This window comes from Cibotium barometz, chromosome 42 (genome assembly GCF_041138505.1).
Source record: "Cibotium barometz isolate CiBa-2024 chromosome 42, ASM4113850v1, whole genome shotgun sequence".
NCBI classification, from domain to species: Eukaryota; Viridiplantae; Streptophyta; class Polypodiopsida; order Cyatheales; family Cibotiaceae; genus Cibotium; species Cibotium barometz.
The window spans coordinates 3433378-3448776 of NC_141087.1; the positions used below are offsets into that span (position 1 = coordinate 3433378).

General features: G+C 45.9%; 2 protein-coding genes across 5 annotated transcripts in view; both read right to left on the reverse strand.

Moving 5' to 3' along the window:
* Positions 1 to 259: 259 nt before the first annotated feature.
* Positions 260 to 15399, reverse strand: part of LOC147614070 (FHA domain-containing protein DDL-like) — a 46119-nt gene continuing 30979 nt past the window's right edge. For 2 of the 4 annotated variants that reach the window (XM_086780608.1, XM_086780612.1), the window contains 7 exons: positions 2393 to 2450; positions 2213 to 2305; positions 1834 to 1948; positions 1656 to 1703; positions 1523 to 1568; positions 1203 to 1273; positions 260 to 1092 (listed from right to left, as the gene is read on the reverse strand). In XM_086780608.1, the coding sequence (XP_086636734.1) occupies positions 1053 to 1092; positions 1203 to 1273; positions 1523 to 1568; positions 1656 to 1703; positions 1834 to 1948; positions 2213 to 2305; positions 2393 to 2450 (471 nt within the window). In that variant the 3' untranslated portion in view covers positions 260 to 1052. Of the gene's footprint in view, positions 1093 to 1202; positions 1371 to 1522; positions 1569 to 1655; positions 1704 to 1833; positions 1949 to 2212; positions 2306 to 2392; positions 2451 to 15399 lie in introns of those variants that run through there. The other 2 variants (XM_086780609.1, XM_086780611.1) reach the window with 2 other exon arrangements.
* Positions 9641 to 13467, reverse strand: LOC147614071 (uncharacterized). The gene is made up of 4 exons (XM_086780336.1): positions 12904 to 13467; positions 11417 to 12358; positions 10970 to 11320; positions 9641 to 9748 (listed from the first exon to the last, which is right to left on the reverse strand). The coding sequence occupies exons 1-4, from the start codon at positions 13465 to 13467 to the stop codon at positions 9641 to 9643; spliced, it is 1965 nt and encodes a 654-aa protein (XP_086636462.1).

Below are 15399 nucleotides of genomic sequence, written 5' to 3' on the forward strand. Positions count from 1 at the left end.
ACTTTTGGATGTGCTTATCGTGAAGCCCCAGGTATACATGACAAACACTCAGCATCCTTGTCGAAAGCTTAATATAAGAAAGCTGACAAGACACATAAAACTGAAACACAGTGCTCACGGTAAGAGTAGAGAAACATGACCCAAAGTACACCCAACTAAAATCTTCAAGAGTATAAACCAATGATTGGGGGTTGTATTGTTTAATCAAATGTGAGAGCTTCGTCATACAACAGAAGTACCTAAAACAATGGGCCAATAATTTGTTAAACGTTTGCTTTCTATTGCCAATAGAACGTTCTGACCTGACTGTAGCACATGATATGACACATCAGAAATGGAGCCATACACTTGATCAACACCTTCGCCTAAACTTCACAAGTTCCATCATCACAGCCAAACTGTGGATAAGGCTTGGTGAATAAGCAGACCTTTTCCCTGAAAACCCTTGAAAATCAGATTACTCTTGAGCATGGCTTGTGACAACAATCCTAATGCAAATCTTAAGAGCATATACATTTACGGAGAGAAGAAGTGCTGGGCATGATTGCTGGAGTTTGAGAAATGGATACAAGCAAATTTAAGTCCTCATAGCTCTCAACCTACGTGCAGGTACAGTGGTCTCGCTGGCTGGGCCAGAAAGTGATATAGCACCTCCTTCAGAAAAACACACAGGTGGACTCTTCCAAAATTCAGCTCCATATAATGGTGTATTAGAAAATCCTGGGAGATCACACGCATGCAAGTGCAGAGTGCCAACCTGTTTAACTCGTAGAAGGGCTCTAGAAGGTTACAACCAACCCCCCCAAGACCAAGGAAGAAAAAGCCAGCTCGGAAAATATGATTAAAAACCATATAGATCCAGATTCCTTAGCTAAGACTGATTAAAGTCTTCATGTGTCGTAGCCTCTCCACGGTAAAAGAAGCCCACTCTGCATGAACCCTTGTTTTGCAAAAGCAGCCAAAAATGGTCTTCGCCATAACCTCTCAAAGTATTAGATAAAGAAAATATCAAAGCTCCTCCAGTAACCCTCCAAAAAGAATGCCACTTGATTTCAACCTACTGAATGCTCATGGAGGAGCACATACTCTCTGCTGCAAAATTACAGAAACCAAGCGTTGAGTTTTTTCTTACGAGATGCATGTATTTAACAAAATAGAAGCCCTGAATCAGCTCACCTCATTATCCTGTGATAAACACATACCTACTATTTCCAAACTTAATGGTGTCCTTTTCAAAAAGTTCGTAATAACGTTCAGATTCAAGGCGTTCACCCTGCATCCACGAATGAAGTCAACTCACTGTTCAAGCATTTCAATGCAAGTTGTACAGCTATGTAGGGGAAACCGGACAGAATCAGGCCTCAACCAATCTGCTGTCACAACAGTCTCTGTAAGATTGGCTAGTTCCAGAATGTTTCTTGTAGAATAACTTGGAACATGAGATGGTGAAAGAACCACATATTGATGAGCTTTGGCACCTTATTAAAAAAAACCCAAGTAGCATACAACAGAGAAAACTCACATTCAAGAATGTGCCATTTGTACTCCCAAGATCCATGAGGTAAGGCCTGCTATCCAAACAGTCCATTAATACAACTGATAGGACTTGCACAACAATGCAAAATGAAATAAAACGAGTACAGCACACGTGTTACCTCACTTCATTGGTATTGGTACCATCCGTCTCCAATTTCTCTACAAGCCTACAAAGAGCAGACAAAAGCAGCTGGCATGGTCAACCATTGTAGTATTCAGAAGCTGACATACTGGAACTCCAGAATTTGGGCAGTTGAGGCATTGAAACAATCTCCTTCACTCAAATGTGTTTCCCACCTGTACTGAATAATAGCATGCTGCTTGCTGCATGATGGATGATCAGTTGGAACATCAGCAACTCTTCTTTCCCGTCCAAACAGATAGCAACTAAGCCGATGGATATACAAAGGCTCTGTAAGCATATACGCATAGAAACATGTTGTGATCTTGACACCTTGTGATGGAAACCCTCGCACAAAAAAGAAAACATAATGCTAAACAGGTTTTCTAGAATAATTTGTAATACAAGGAGGGCTCTTTAAAAACTAGAATAATTTGTGATACAAGGAGTGCTCTTTGCAAAACTATGAAATCACAAAGGTTTCAATACTATACCTTAAACTAGATGAAAATTAATATATTGAACACCTTAAAATTATAAGGCCCTCTACATTACCATTGAGTGGTTCCCCATCTTTGAAAATATACAATCGCCACCGCATAGTAGGCTTTCTGGCTTCCGGTGGCTCGGTGAACTGTAAGGTGACACCTGCAATATAAAAGAAAAAGTAAAGGCTTCAGTACAATAACCTTAACATTAATAAAAGGCCTATCTACTACTGAGAAGAGGTCCTACCTCTAACTTTATTTGTTTCAGCAGCCAATTTCCCAGAATATTCAAATGATGGCTTCTCCTGCCCAATATCAACAAAAACAGGCTGTAAGCTTCAACTACATTGATCCATATTCATCAAGATAATAAACACAAGGTTGTGCACCCTCACTGGTAGACAGGAGGAAATGCCAATACTTTTTTTTTTCGACTGGCCTTAGGCCCAAGATCCTCCCATAGTTACCAATTTTTCACTGCCTGTAGGTGCCTGCTCGTAGACGCTTAATTATCCACCCATAGGTGATGCCGCCAAGGAAGCACCAATGGGGGTTTTGAGCCTAGGACCTCTTGGTCCTAGGCAAACACCTTGACCACTTGCACTATCACCTCATTGGCAATGCAAATACTTCTTTACAACATATACCATGGCTAACCCCTCTCTTTCTAGCTGTGTAGTTTTGCTCATTGTCATTGAGTTAATGGCTAGCGGGAAGTCCATGTTGTGTTCTCCCCTGGCTGTGTTAATATGCATCCGGCAGCTTTACACGTGTACTTGTTGAACTTGCTGCAGTACTTACTAAACCCCACCATACTTGTACCTACGGTACCTATCGTACGTGTACCTCCTCCTGCTTGCAGCACCTGGTACCTGCTTGATTACTTGCTCTTCTATAAGTAACTGTTTACAGCGTGAGTACCTATTTGTGTACTTGTGCTACTAGGATCTACACCACAGCCTCTGTAAGTGAGTGAGCCAAGCTCTAGTACGAAAGTGCATATTCGTGTGGTCTTGAAACGACAGTTTAACATTCACTGCACTCCAAGTGTATGAGGTTGGTGGTCTGGTCACTTTGACTCTTTTAAGGAGTCTTGCATCGACATTTTACTCCAACACACTTTTCATTGGGTAACATGTATTAATTATTTGCATTGTATGGAATGATAGGCTAAAAAGCCCTTTGGAACTTTGTACATAGATTAAATACTCCAATAATAAACAACAATGGGGGGGGTCGGCCCATTTGCGGCCCCAGTGGTGGTGTACTGTGCAGTCTCTATCTTTGCAAAGTTATCTTGCACAGTGTTGTGCACTTTCAATTATGTGTGGCTTTTTTGTTGGTTAATATTTAAGTGTTGACACCTAACCGGTGTTATTACAGTGGTATCAGAGTATGGTTGTTTCCCTCTTCTTAGTGGGGAAACAATCATTTGGGCATTGGGCTCCATGCATACTTATCCGGAAGTGTGGGGAATCTTCAGAGATTTGCAGAGACAATAGAGATCTTCTATCAATGAGCATCTGACTCAACATCATTCATACCCTCCGCGGCCAGTGGGGGAAGCTTCAAGGTGGTTCTGTCCATATGCGGAAGCGGCAAGAAGCCTTCTCGAGGCTCTGGCGACCTAGCCCTTTTCTCTCAGATAGAGGTGGTTAGCCCACTTGGCACTACAAACCACTAGGGTGGTTATTGATTGCCCCACCCCTTCTATGAGATGGTCTTCTCCTCATAGAGCGGCCAACCAAAGAAGAAGTTTATCCTTCCTCCCCTTTTATTCTTTGGTCCTCGCTCCGTACATGGAGGCCAGTTTGTATTTAGACCTTCAAGACTACTTTTTTGTTAACTAATATAAGGATCTTGTTTCCGAGAAAAAAAGAAGGTACTATCCCTGCTTAGCTAAAAGGCTTAAGAGAGTGTTCCCATGTATACACACGTACTCATACAAGTAGGGCTATACGATGGTTATTTAGAAGGAACACACACACATAAAGCGTGGACACAAGATGGACTACGAAATCCAACAGGTTCTATGCACACTTCTTGCCTCCCAATGCTGTCGAGAAGATCATGAGCAAATGGGGTACAATAAAGTAGAAAGACAATGAGTCTATGCAAGGTTATGTGAACAAATTTTGGAAGAGCTATTTGGAGGTTACACCGTTTTTGTTCGTGGGTGAGCCTGAGAAGAAACGGAAGTTCAGGTTTGGGCTTCAACCATTTAATAAATCCGGCCTTGATACGCATCACAATGCTACCTTCTAGGACTACAAAGTAGCCACTCTCGCCACAGAGCAGTTTAAGCACAAACTGCAACGTTCTAGCAAAGGGGATCATGTTTTCAAACGCAAAGAGAGGGTTGGACAGCGTGCTAAACCTTACGTGAAACATGCAAAAAGTGCAGGGAAGACTGTAAATTCGCAGCCCAAAGATGCCTCTCAGAAAAAGCACAAGTTTACCTTAACCCTGAAGCAAAGAGAGCAATATGCTAAAGAGGGAAAATGCTTCTCATGTTGCAGTCAAGATCACATGTTTTGTGAGTGTCCTAAACGAAAGAATAAGGACAATGAGAAGCAGCAAAAGGTTAATGTACATGCCATTTGGATGTGCAAGAGAATACAGGGAATGATGATAAAGAGAGGGTGGCTTGCAAAGCTTGGGGACAAGTTAAGGATCAGCTTGCACTCTTTATGTTTGATGACTATGCCACCAATAATTTCATCTATGTGGAGATGGTAGCCTCATCGAACATTGATGCCCCAAATTGAAGCAGAGGCCACCTTCATGGAAAAGCAGGTGCAAGTCACCCCTATCATTGAGAAGTTGCACATCCATATATAGGGGTATCTTGATCATGAAAATTTCTCCATGCAGAAAATTTCTCCATTGCATGGATGTGATGTGTTGTTGGGGAAGTCCAGTGCTGGCCAAGAGGGAAACTCCATCCCAGGTGTATCTCATGTTTAGATTAATAAAGCAATGAAAAAGAGTGTTTCTACTACATACATGGTTTTTGTACGTGACATTGTTAAATGCGATGATGTAGAGGTAGACACTCTTACAAGTGAGGCTGAAATTCTTGGACACATTCAAGGATTATGCTTTGCCAAGAGAATTACCTCCTGAAAGACCAGAGGATCACCACATTGATTTAGTGCCGTGTAGTTCCCCGCCAAATAGACTTGCGTATAGGGTAAGCCGAGCACAGCAAGAAGAGATCATGGAATACGTGACCAAATTGTTTGGTTCAACCAAGCTCTTTGCCATATTGTTCACCTTTCTTGCTAGCGTAAAAGAAGGATGCTTCCTTCCGATGTGTGTAGATTAGATGGCATCCTCGCTAAACTTGATGGGTTTGCATGTTTTAGTCGCATTGATCTTAAGAGTGGATATCCCACGCATAGATGACATCCTCGGTAAACTTGATGGGTCTGAATGTTTTAGTCGCATTGATCTTTAGAGTGGATATCACCATGGTGTGTGTGGCAACACAAAATGTGCACATAACGACGTTCATGACATCAATTGGTTTGTTTGTACGAGTTTTGGTTATGCCGTTTGGGCTCACAACTGCCTATGTGTTGTGTCAAACATGAGACAAAAGGTCATTAATGAGTGCCATGCTCCTCCGTAGAGGTATCGTACCTACCACGCGCATGATGGAGCACTATTTCTTTTGGCCAAGTATACGCAAGCATATTAAGGCAAGTGTACATGCATGTATCACATGCCAAAAGGTCAAGTTTAACAAGCAAAAGGCTCCAGGTTTGCTTCAGCCGTTGCCTATTCCCTCGCAACCATGGGAAAGTATTGCAATGGACTTCATTGTGGATTTGTCTCTTACTGAGCAAGGCAATGATGCTTTCTGTACCATTGTTGACAAGTTTAGAAAGTAGGCACACTTCTTGCAGGTCAGAAAGAACATTAAGCGTGAGCATATGGTCAAGATATTTGTGGCATAAGTGTTCAAACACCATGTGGGGGATAAAGATCCCAAGACTACGAAACTCTTTTGGAGAACTCAGTTTGACAACATGGGCACTAAGCTGGACTTTTCCTAGGCTTATCACCCTCAAGCGGATGGGCAAAGTGAGGCGCTGAATTCATTTGTGTTGGAACTCCTCAAATGCTATGTTGTATCTCAGAAAACAACTTAGGAGAGAAGTATCTACTACTGGTAGAGTTTGCATAGGCATGCCTCCATGGGAAAGGCCATGTTATGGCAAAGTAATATTGCCACCTATCCTATGCAACAGATGAGTGTATCACAGATCTTGATGTTGCCTTTGCAGGAGTGCGGACAGCCATTGCTCGTTCACAAGATAAGCATAAGGGGCTGCCGACAAGCATAGAAGAGAAGTGGACATCAAAGAGAATGATTGGGTATTGCTAAAATTTGAGAAAGCAACACTCCATAAGAGGTCAGGAATAAGTGAGCATGCCCTAAGCTCTCTACTAGGTATTGCGCACCTTTTAAGATGATCAAACAAATCAATCAGGTTGCTTTCTTACTTGCATTGCCTGATCATTTTAGGATTTAAATTGCGTGATCATTGGAGGATTCCCAATGCCTTTCATGTAAGTCTATTGCGAAAGTATATGGGGCCAGAGCCAAAAGAGCCGCTAGAGGTTGATGAGCTAAATGAAGTTCTCCAGCCTGAGCAGATTGTGTTTCACAAGGAGAGAGAGCTATCGGGTGGTAAGCTTCTCATGGGAGTGGTGAGGTGGTGAAAACACAATTCACGAGAGACAAGGAGAGGAGTAGAACCATACACAAATGAAAGGTCTACATCACACAAAATAAAATCTAGATAATACTAAGGTGTGTTCACACACACTTACACACATGGGTGTATTCACACACTTACACACGTTTTGCCTGAGGGTTTATACACAAGTTTGTGGTGTCTTGTTTCTCCTCGGGATTATCCTTTGTTGAATTGCCTTGCTCTTTCCTCTGCTCACTAGCGATTCGCTTCCTGCATTCATTGATGAAATGTCCCTCCTTGTGACAGAAGTGACACTTTCCTTTCTTCTTCTTGGATGTATCTTCAAATTTGTCTTTAACTTTGACTTGAAATGCCCGTTCGCAATGAGTGGGAGTGCTATAATTGATCGGGGATCAATCCTCCTCCAAAAGAAGACCTACCAGCTCATCAAAAGTTACTAGAGGTGCACCTCTTCTCATTGAGAGATTCAAAGAGGTACGAAAGCTTTGGTAGGATGGCGGAAGTGAGCTGAGAGGAGTGTTAACCAACTCTCGATCTGAAACCACTTCGTTGATGTTGCGTACCTCTTCCTTGATATCTTTGATCTTGGTCAGATAGCGACTGATGTACCTTCATTCATGCAAGTGTTATCTATCTCACGCTTGAGGTACATTACCCAAGTCTCGTTTGCAAGCCTCGTACATAGGCTCCAAAACTTGCCATGCAAGCTAACATGTCCTGCAAGACCCGATGTGTGGGATGATGGTGTGTTTGACTGAGAGGGAGATGATGGCAAGGGCTTGTGCACCTCGAGCATCCCACCGCCGTGGTCTTCCGTTTGAGGGGATTCCAGAGAGGGGGCTCCCATTGCACCTGTCACTACCTCTGCTAATGATCTCTGCGGAGTAGTTGGAACTCAATGGGATGGTCACAAAGACAATCCAACAAAGACTCTTGGCAACAGTCTCAGGAGCGGAGTACCCTCCCTCGAAGGAGATGATACTCATTCTTAGGAGACAGGACCCTTCGCATCTCCCAGAGTTTGGGCGTAGCCCTGGGAGTCTTAGCTTCTCTCGATCAATTAGGCGGAGCATTGGCCCCAACCTCTCTTGCCTGGACAAGTTTTACATCGACGAGTGGGCTTGCAGTTGTGGAGGCATGGTTGGTATTCTGGCAGGCACTAGATTTTCAGATCATGCCCCAGTTATTCTGTCCCTAGAGGACCCATGGAGGCATGACAAGCATGCGAGCTCCAAGATTCCAGACGGCCTCATTGGACCCGGAGATCTGCCGCCGAATCGAGCATATATGGGCGGAACTAGACTTTTCCTCAAGCTCTGCAAACGGGCACTTTGGATGATGGCCTAGGAGAGATCAGTGTTTTCTTAGAGGATGCAACCCAAAGTAGATTGGCGGGTTTTCGGGAGCAAGAGAGGGACCTAGCCTCATTACAATGTCTTCAGGAGAGTTTCCCAGACAGTCCGTGGATTGAAAGTTAGATTGTCGCCGCTCGCACGGAGATTCGGTCCATTGAGGAGAGGAGGGTGGAGTATAGATACCATGCCAGGGCTTCATTCGGGACTCAAGCCGGTGACACAGTTACTTGAGATTTCTTTGTGATAGCTGGTCCCCACAACGGCCAACCTACAGGAGGAGAGACGATATTCGCAGGCTGCGTGGCTAGGATGGAACTATTGTTTCTAATCCCTCACATGTGAGAGCCATTGCCATGGATTTCTTCCGATCTCTTCTGACTGTGTCACAAAATTCCTTGCAGCTTCTATTTTTTCTACTGTTCATGTGTGGCATGTGGAGCCTGACATGACATACATGTATGGCTAGATAGCCTGACATGGTGTGTCTGTGTGGCATATGGAGCCTGACATGACAGTACATGTATGACTGGTGTAGCCTGACATGATAGTACATGTGTGGCTTGTGGGACCTGACATGGTATGGTGTACATGTATGGCTCATGGAGCCTGACATGATGTAATTCCCTGGACTAGCTATCTTGGAGATCTTTTGTATTTATGTTCTAGGAAGGTTCCGGAAGGATCATGAGCCCTGGACATTTTATCAGACACAACTGAGCAGATGGGTGTTTCTTCCAGTCTAGTTGCACTCATGTGTGTGCATGACTTTGATTTTATCTTTGGATGACTTGTCTAGTTTGCCTAGACAATGCTTGAGATTTTTGCCTGCATTGTCCATGGGACCGGGGACACCTGGGCACCGTGGACGTGTATGTACACACCTGTCTGGGACTGACATCTATTTTGCAGGTGGTAAGTGCTCCCAAAAACTCAATTTACAGATTTATGATTTCATATACTAATAATTATGGGTGCAGGTTCACACACTTATAAGTGGCCGAACAACTTATAAGTTGTACACACTAAGCTATAGACTTATTTAATCCACGTGGTAGCCAAAGGATGGGCTATGGACAATATTTGGGCCATCTTCAAGAAGGCGCCCCCTTCTAGACCTAAAAAGCACACGTGGGAGCTAATATTGGCGGAGGAGCTCTAATCTTGAGTAAGACTCCAGTTTTACGGGAGGCGCCTGCTTTTTCTGGTGCATGGGAGCTGGTCGACTGCTTCTACAAGCTGTTTACAGCCTTCTGCTGCGACAAAAACCTAACAGGTGCATGGGAGGTCCTAGCCGACCCCTTCTACATGTTCTCCACTGTTGGCCAGCTGATTTACAGCTTGAACAGAGGCTGGACAGATCATAAAAACAGAGAGGAAGAGCTGGTCATGTGCATCTGGACAGTTTTCCTTCTAACCGGGGGCTTGCAGACTTGTGTACTGCTGCTGGTTGCATCCTTCTGTGGCTATTGAGGGCTGATCGACTATTGTAAACAGCCCCTCATGGCTGGTCGACTTGTCCTGTGAGCAATACAAGAGGAAGGTGAAGATACAGGGTTGTTCCAGGCTGATGTGGGACTGCTATGGGCTGTTCATAGTTTTCCTACATGTGCTTGACGCCGGAAGTGCCTTCTTGTGTTGAGAATTGTCAACAAAATTCTGCATATGTTATTGTTTTGCTTTCATATTGTACTGGAAGAGACAAGTGCTAGCCAATTGAGAATCCCTGGGCACCCGTGAAGTTGTATTTGGAAGCAAACTCCTTTTTGGTAATCTAACCATAAAGGGGGGGGTCAGCCCATCTTCTGGCCCCTAGTGTGGTGTACCATGCAGATTTGTCATCTCCTTTTGTCTGGCATGCTTATGTGTATTTTCAGTTTTCATGATTGATAAGATTTTTCCATGTAGAATTGCCCTTCCATTTACACACTAGTGCCCCATTATCCCCCCACGTGATGGATGCCCGCGACAAAGTCTGGAGGCACACAAGAGAGGTGGTTCCTCCCTCCCTTCGGTCTTTCTTATTGACCCCTTTCACTTCAGAGGAGCTAGCGAAGGTGGTGACGGCATTACGAAGGGGCAAATGCCAGGGAGCAGACACGCTTCCTGTCTCTTTCTTTTTTCACCATTGGGACCACATGGAAGGTGGCCTTCATGCCGCGTTCAATGAGATTATGCTCACAAGTGCCATGCCAGAGAGGCTCACAGAGGGCTTGTTACATTTGATTCCCAAGGAGGGTGGAGATAGATTGGAGATCCGGCAGTGGAGACCCATCATCCTTCTAGGGACGGCCATGGTTAGTTAGTACAAAAGGTACGATACGGTACGGTACGATAAAATACGGTACTAATTGGTACCTTAACTTTTTGAGATACGGTACGATATTAGTACGTTTTTTTTTAAAAAAAAACTTCCTAAACTTAAAAATTGTAGACAAGAAGTTACAAAATAGTAGAACCATGAACATAATGTCATCATGCCATTAGAGTACAAAATTGCTACAAAAGGATAGGCCAAAAACTCATGGCATGGGCGACCGCCAACATGCGTACATACATGATACTACATACTACAATACATCATCGATGGGCTAGAAGGAGATAGATGCTCAATGCCTAAAGAGCTATAACATATCAAAAGTCTACATCATCACCAACATCTGCATGATCATCAACATGATCACTACTAGAGTGTCCATCAAGAGAGTTCTCTGAAGAGGACTCTTCGAAGGTGGACGAGACACTCTGGGGATCATTCTCGCTATGTAGGTTGCCATCATCATCAAACAAGGGCTCTCTAGGCAGTGGGGTATCATCATGAGGGGGCAATGGAATATCATCATGAAGGCGGGGATTGGAGCTCGAGGATCCCCGCCTCACATATGTGCGAAGGCCACCCTTTGCCGATGTCGAAGGCGGAGGCCTATGAACTCCAACTGCTCGGCCCCGTCCATGCTGACTCCTGGTGCTGCGAGTATCTGCTGCCACAAGCTCACTATAGAGCTCCATGAAGATTGCCTCCTCCTCCTCATCAGGTTGTTGATTGACACTTGCAAAGTTTTCACTCGTCAACGTGAAAGTGTCAACATTGACCTACACATTAAGGCACAAAAGTTAGAGTCTGTACAGTGTACACAAAACTTAAAAGTTATGAGTCATGACAAGTTAGAGTCTAGACTTGTCACTTACTTGCTTGGGACTACCCATACTAAGAATGCCCTGCATCATGCGCAAGTTAGTGCGGCAGTAGACCAACCGCTCCAACTGTCGTGTGCTCAGTCGATTGCATATCCTCGTGTGTATGAGAGAATAGGAACTCCAGTTCCTCTCACATGCATCCGTAGAACAATCCTGGGCTAGGACCCTTAAGGCTATGGGTTGGAGATGCTCTAGTCCATACCCAAAATTGTCCCACCAAAAAAGGGGCTTCACAAGTGACTCCCTCCTCCAGCAAGTGGGAGACGAAAAGGAGGTTTGACCTCTCTGATCAACATAGCAGCCCAACTCCTCTAGAAAGGCATTGTGCTCATCAACTGGCATAGCTTGAAGCATATATGCATCCCGATCTTGTCGAAGCTCCCTATCGGTGCAAACTACTCGAGACTTGTAGGCTGGATGTACCAATGCTGCAAATCCGTGGATTGGTTTGTGCATCCACCTCCATCTCTTCTGTGCAATCTCCATGATTTGTGCTTGCTCCTCAGATGTAATGTCTGTGCAAGCCTCCAACTCCACAAGGGCAGCTCTAAAGAAGTGGACAAGAAGGCCCATGGTGGACCCCTCGCAATCTGTCATCCGCAAGAGCCTATAGAATGGAGTCATAGCAATGACAATTGCTCGGACTCTAGTCCAAAATCTCTCCTCTAGGCAAAAGCGTTGCATGGCTTTGGCCTCTTCAGTGACGTGCTCATCCCAATCGTTCCACATGGTGGAAACAACTGTCTGGCGAAGGGCGGGCCTCACATCGTATAGACGCTCCAAAACCAGCCACATGTAGGCAAAGCGGGTGGCCGATGGCTTCTTCAAGTCAAGCCTGCTATACTCACGAAACATAGCAAGCACCTTCACCTTTAGCATGAAGAAGTTGACAATAGATGTAGCTTGTTGCACAATCCTCTTCACCCAGCTGAGCTTCGCCACATCCTCCATGAGTAAGTCAATGCAATGACTCGCACATGGAGTCCACACAATGGTGGGGAATTCCTCCTCAAGCAAGCGGCCCATGCGTCGACAATTTGATGCATTGTCGGTGATGACTTGCACCACGTTTCGAGCCCCAACCTACATGGTAGATAAATCATATGAGTTGAGGGCTTTGCACAAATGACAAAATCAACCACACTTAAGTAAAATAATGCTTACCTCTATGATCGCTTGCCTAATATGGCGGTAGATGAAACTCCCGGTAGTCTTTCTCCCCCTTCTCCCGGTGTCAACCGCACGCAAGAAGTATGTGCCAAGCGGGCAAGACACAAGGATGTTGATAATGCCACGCTTCCTTTGATCACTCCATCCATCTGTGAGAATAGAACATCCATACTTCGTCCATGCGGCTCGAATCGGGTCAAGGGCTCGATCAATTCTCTCCTTCTCTTCATCAATCTTCCTCGTGCGCATAGCCGTGTAAGAGACCCCCTCCACCCCTCACATGGGCCCACATTTGCAATCGCCGTCACCATCTTCTTCCATTGCTCCTTTTGGAGTACATTGAAGGCAAGATTGCATTCAATAATGGTGCGAGCAATCTCTATCTCCGCAAGGCGTTGCCGCTCCTTAAGGAATGCAACTGAACCTCTCACACTACCCGTGACTTGGTGGAGAGAGGGTTGCACCCCTTCACGCTCCACCACCCTTTGCCTTTTGCCCGGTGCGGAGGCGGACCGTGCATCCGTGGAAGTGGCAGTGGAGGATACACCAATGAAAGAGCCGGTGGCCGCTTCATCATGTGCCGATGGTGGTGCTGGTGGTGGTGCCGGTGCGCGTGTTGATGATGCTCCTCTACTTGAATTTGAGCCGCCGCTCATCTTCCACGAAATGTCATCGGCAATGCTTTGCGGAATCTCCTTGCATGGGGCAACTTGTCCCCCAATCTTTGAAAGGTGCTGGAGAAGCCTTGTTGTTCCACTGGTGTATGACTTCCCGCAATATCGGCATGTCCAATGATGGGAGTTGGACTTCTTGGTGTCCTTCTCCACATTGAGGCAATGCAAATCAAAAGCCTCATGCTTCTCCCGAGGCATGATGGATAAGAGAAGGGCTAAAGCGTGGAGTAGAGGAGAGAGCGTAGAGAAGATGAAGTATGGGAAGAGCTTGGAGGAAGAGAACTTGGAGTAGAGGCTCAAGTGGGATGGAAGGAGCTTGGAGGAGGGTGGAGGAGGGTGGAGGAGAGGGTGGAGGAGAGGCTTGGAGTAGGGCTTGGTGCTTGAGGCTTGGAGTAGATGGAGGGTGGTGGAGGAGAGGCTTGGAGTAGATGGAGGAGAGGCTTGGTCCTTGAGGCTTTTATAGAAGGACTCAAGAGAGATGAAGGAAAAAAACCAAAAAAATGGGCAGAAAACGACCAAAAAAACAGGCAGAAAACGGCCAGAAAAACGGGCAGAAACGGCTACTTCCAACGAGCAGAAACAGGCAAAATTCGTACCTGATCGTACGGATCCGTACGGTACAATTCGTATGTACGGACAGATCCGTACGACGTACGGAACTAAGCCTGGGGACGGCCTATACGATTTTGGCCAAAGCCATCAGCAAGCAACTTCAACCTTCTCTCCCAGACTTGATCCATGACACTCATACTAGTTTTGTCCAGGATGGGGGCATTCTAGATAACATCTTTTACCTTTGGGGTGGCGACAGCTTCGGCCAGGATGTGGTGGCAGGACCTCATTGTGCTACTCCTACTACCTAGACTTTGAGAAAGCTTATGATAGGGTGGACTGGAGCTTTTTGGAGGGCACAATGAGCTAGATGGGATTCCCCATGGAGTGGATTCGTGGAGTCTCACGACTTTATTCAACATCACACAGCCAAGTTCTCATTCAAGCAACCCGAGGCGAAAGATTCCCCCCTTCCCACTTGGTTCGACAGGGCTGTCCTTTGGCATCATACCTCTTCCTATTTGTCACCGAGGCCATGAGTAGTTTTCTCTCCGCCCAAGAGCGCGGACTTCAGGGATTGCGCCTTCCCCTCCACACGCAGGAGGAGCTGCTGGACTCAAAGTTTGCAGATGACATAGCAACCTACCTTGCTGGAGATGTTGGGAATCTCTAGAGATTCACAGAGGCAATCGAGATTTTCTGCCAGGCATTAGGAGCGCAGATCAACTAGCACAAGTCGTGTGGTTTTTGGGTAGGCTTTGCACCCCCCCCCCCCAACCTGGCGACCAGTTGAGACTTTCCAGTCCGTGGGGCACTCCAGTCCGCTACTTCGGTTGCCAAGTTGGCATTGATATCTCTCTAGAGCAGCCACTCGGTGTGCTTCTTCTGAGTATTCGGAAGAAGCTTCTATACTCGAGCTCGGCGAGGCTATCCCTAGTAGCAGGCAAAGTGGTGGTGGCGAACCAGGTAGAGCTTGCCAACATGTGGTACATCACTTCGTATTGGGCTTTTTCTCAGGCATGTCTTGGCCAGGTACAGCGTTAGATCCGGAACTTCATGTGGGCCAATAGTGATGGGAGGCCAGGGCCAAGGTGGCATGGAGAGTGATCATTCAGCCACGTTGCAGAGGGGCACTTGGCCTCATTGATCCCCCTATACATAGCCGTGCCCTATTGGGCGAGTTGATTGTCAAAGACTCCTACCCGGTGGCGAGCCTTGGAAGGATTTCGTCTTGGCCCAGATTTCAACCCGCAGTCTGAGCCTTGGAGACCCGTGGCCGCAAAGTACTAGATGGATCTTAACAGAGATGCGAGCCTGTGGTTTTAGCCCTGCCTTTGAGGACAGATTCACAGCCAGTCTAGTTTGTGCAAGTGATCATCTCAAGCCAGCCCTTAGACAGATTGTTCTAGTGGCCTCAGAGGAGCAGCTTCGGTTGCTTTTGGTCTGGAACCCCCTAATCCGTTTACCCATTGGCCACATGCTAGGGGCCCGACCGCATATATCTTGGGGCGCCTTGAGCATGGGACCAGCCAGGTCTCTCAAAGATTGGATTGCTCCTTTGATCATTTGTTTTCCGCC

Excerpts from the sequence above, each read along its gene's own strand:
- LOC147614071 (XM_086780336.1), bottom strand. The coding sequence starts at position 13,467 with ATGCCTCGGGAGAAGCATGAGGCTTTTGATTTGCATTGCCTCAATGTG. Across the intron at positions 12,359-12,903 it reads AGGAGCAATGGAAGAAGATG|CTCAGCTGGGTGAAGAGGAT; the intron begins GTGACGGCGATT and ends GATGTGGCGAAG. Across the intron at positions 11,321-11,416 it reads GTATGGGTAGTCCCAAGCAA|GTCAATGTTGACACTTTCAC; the intron begins GTAAGTGACAAG and ends CTTAATGTGTAG.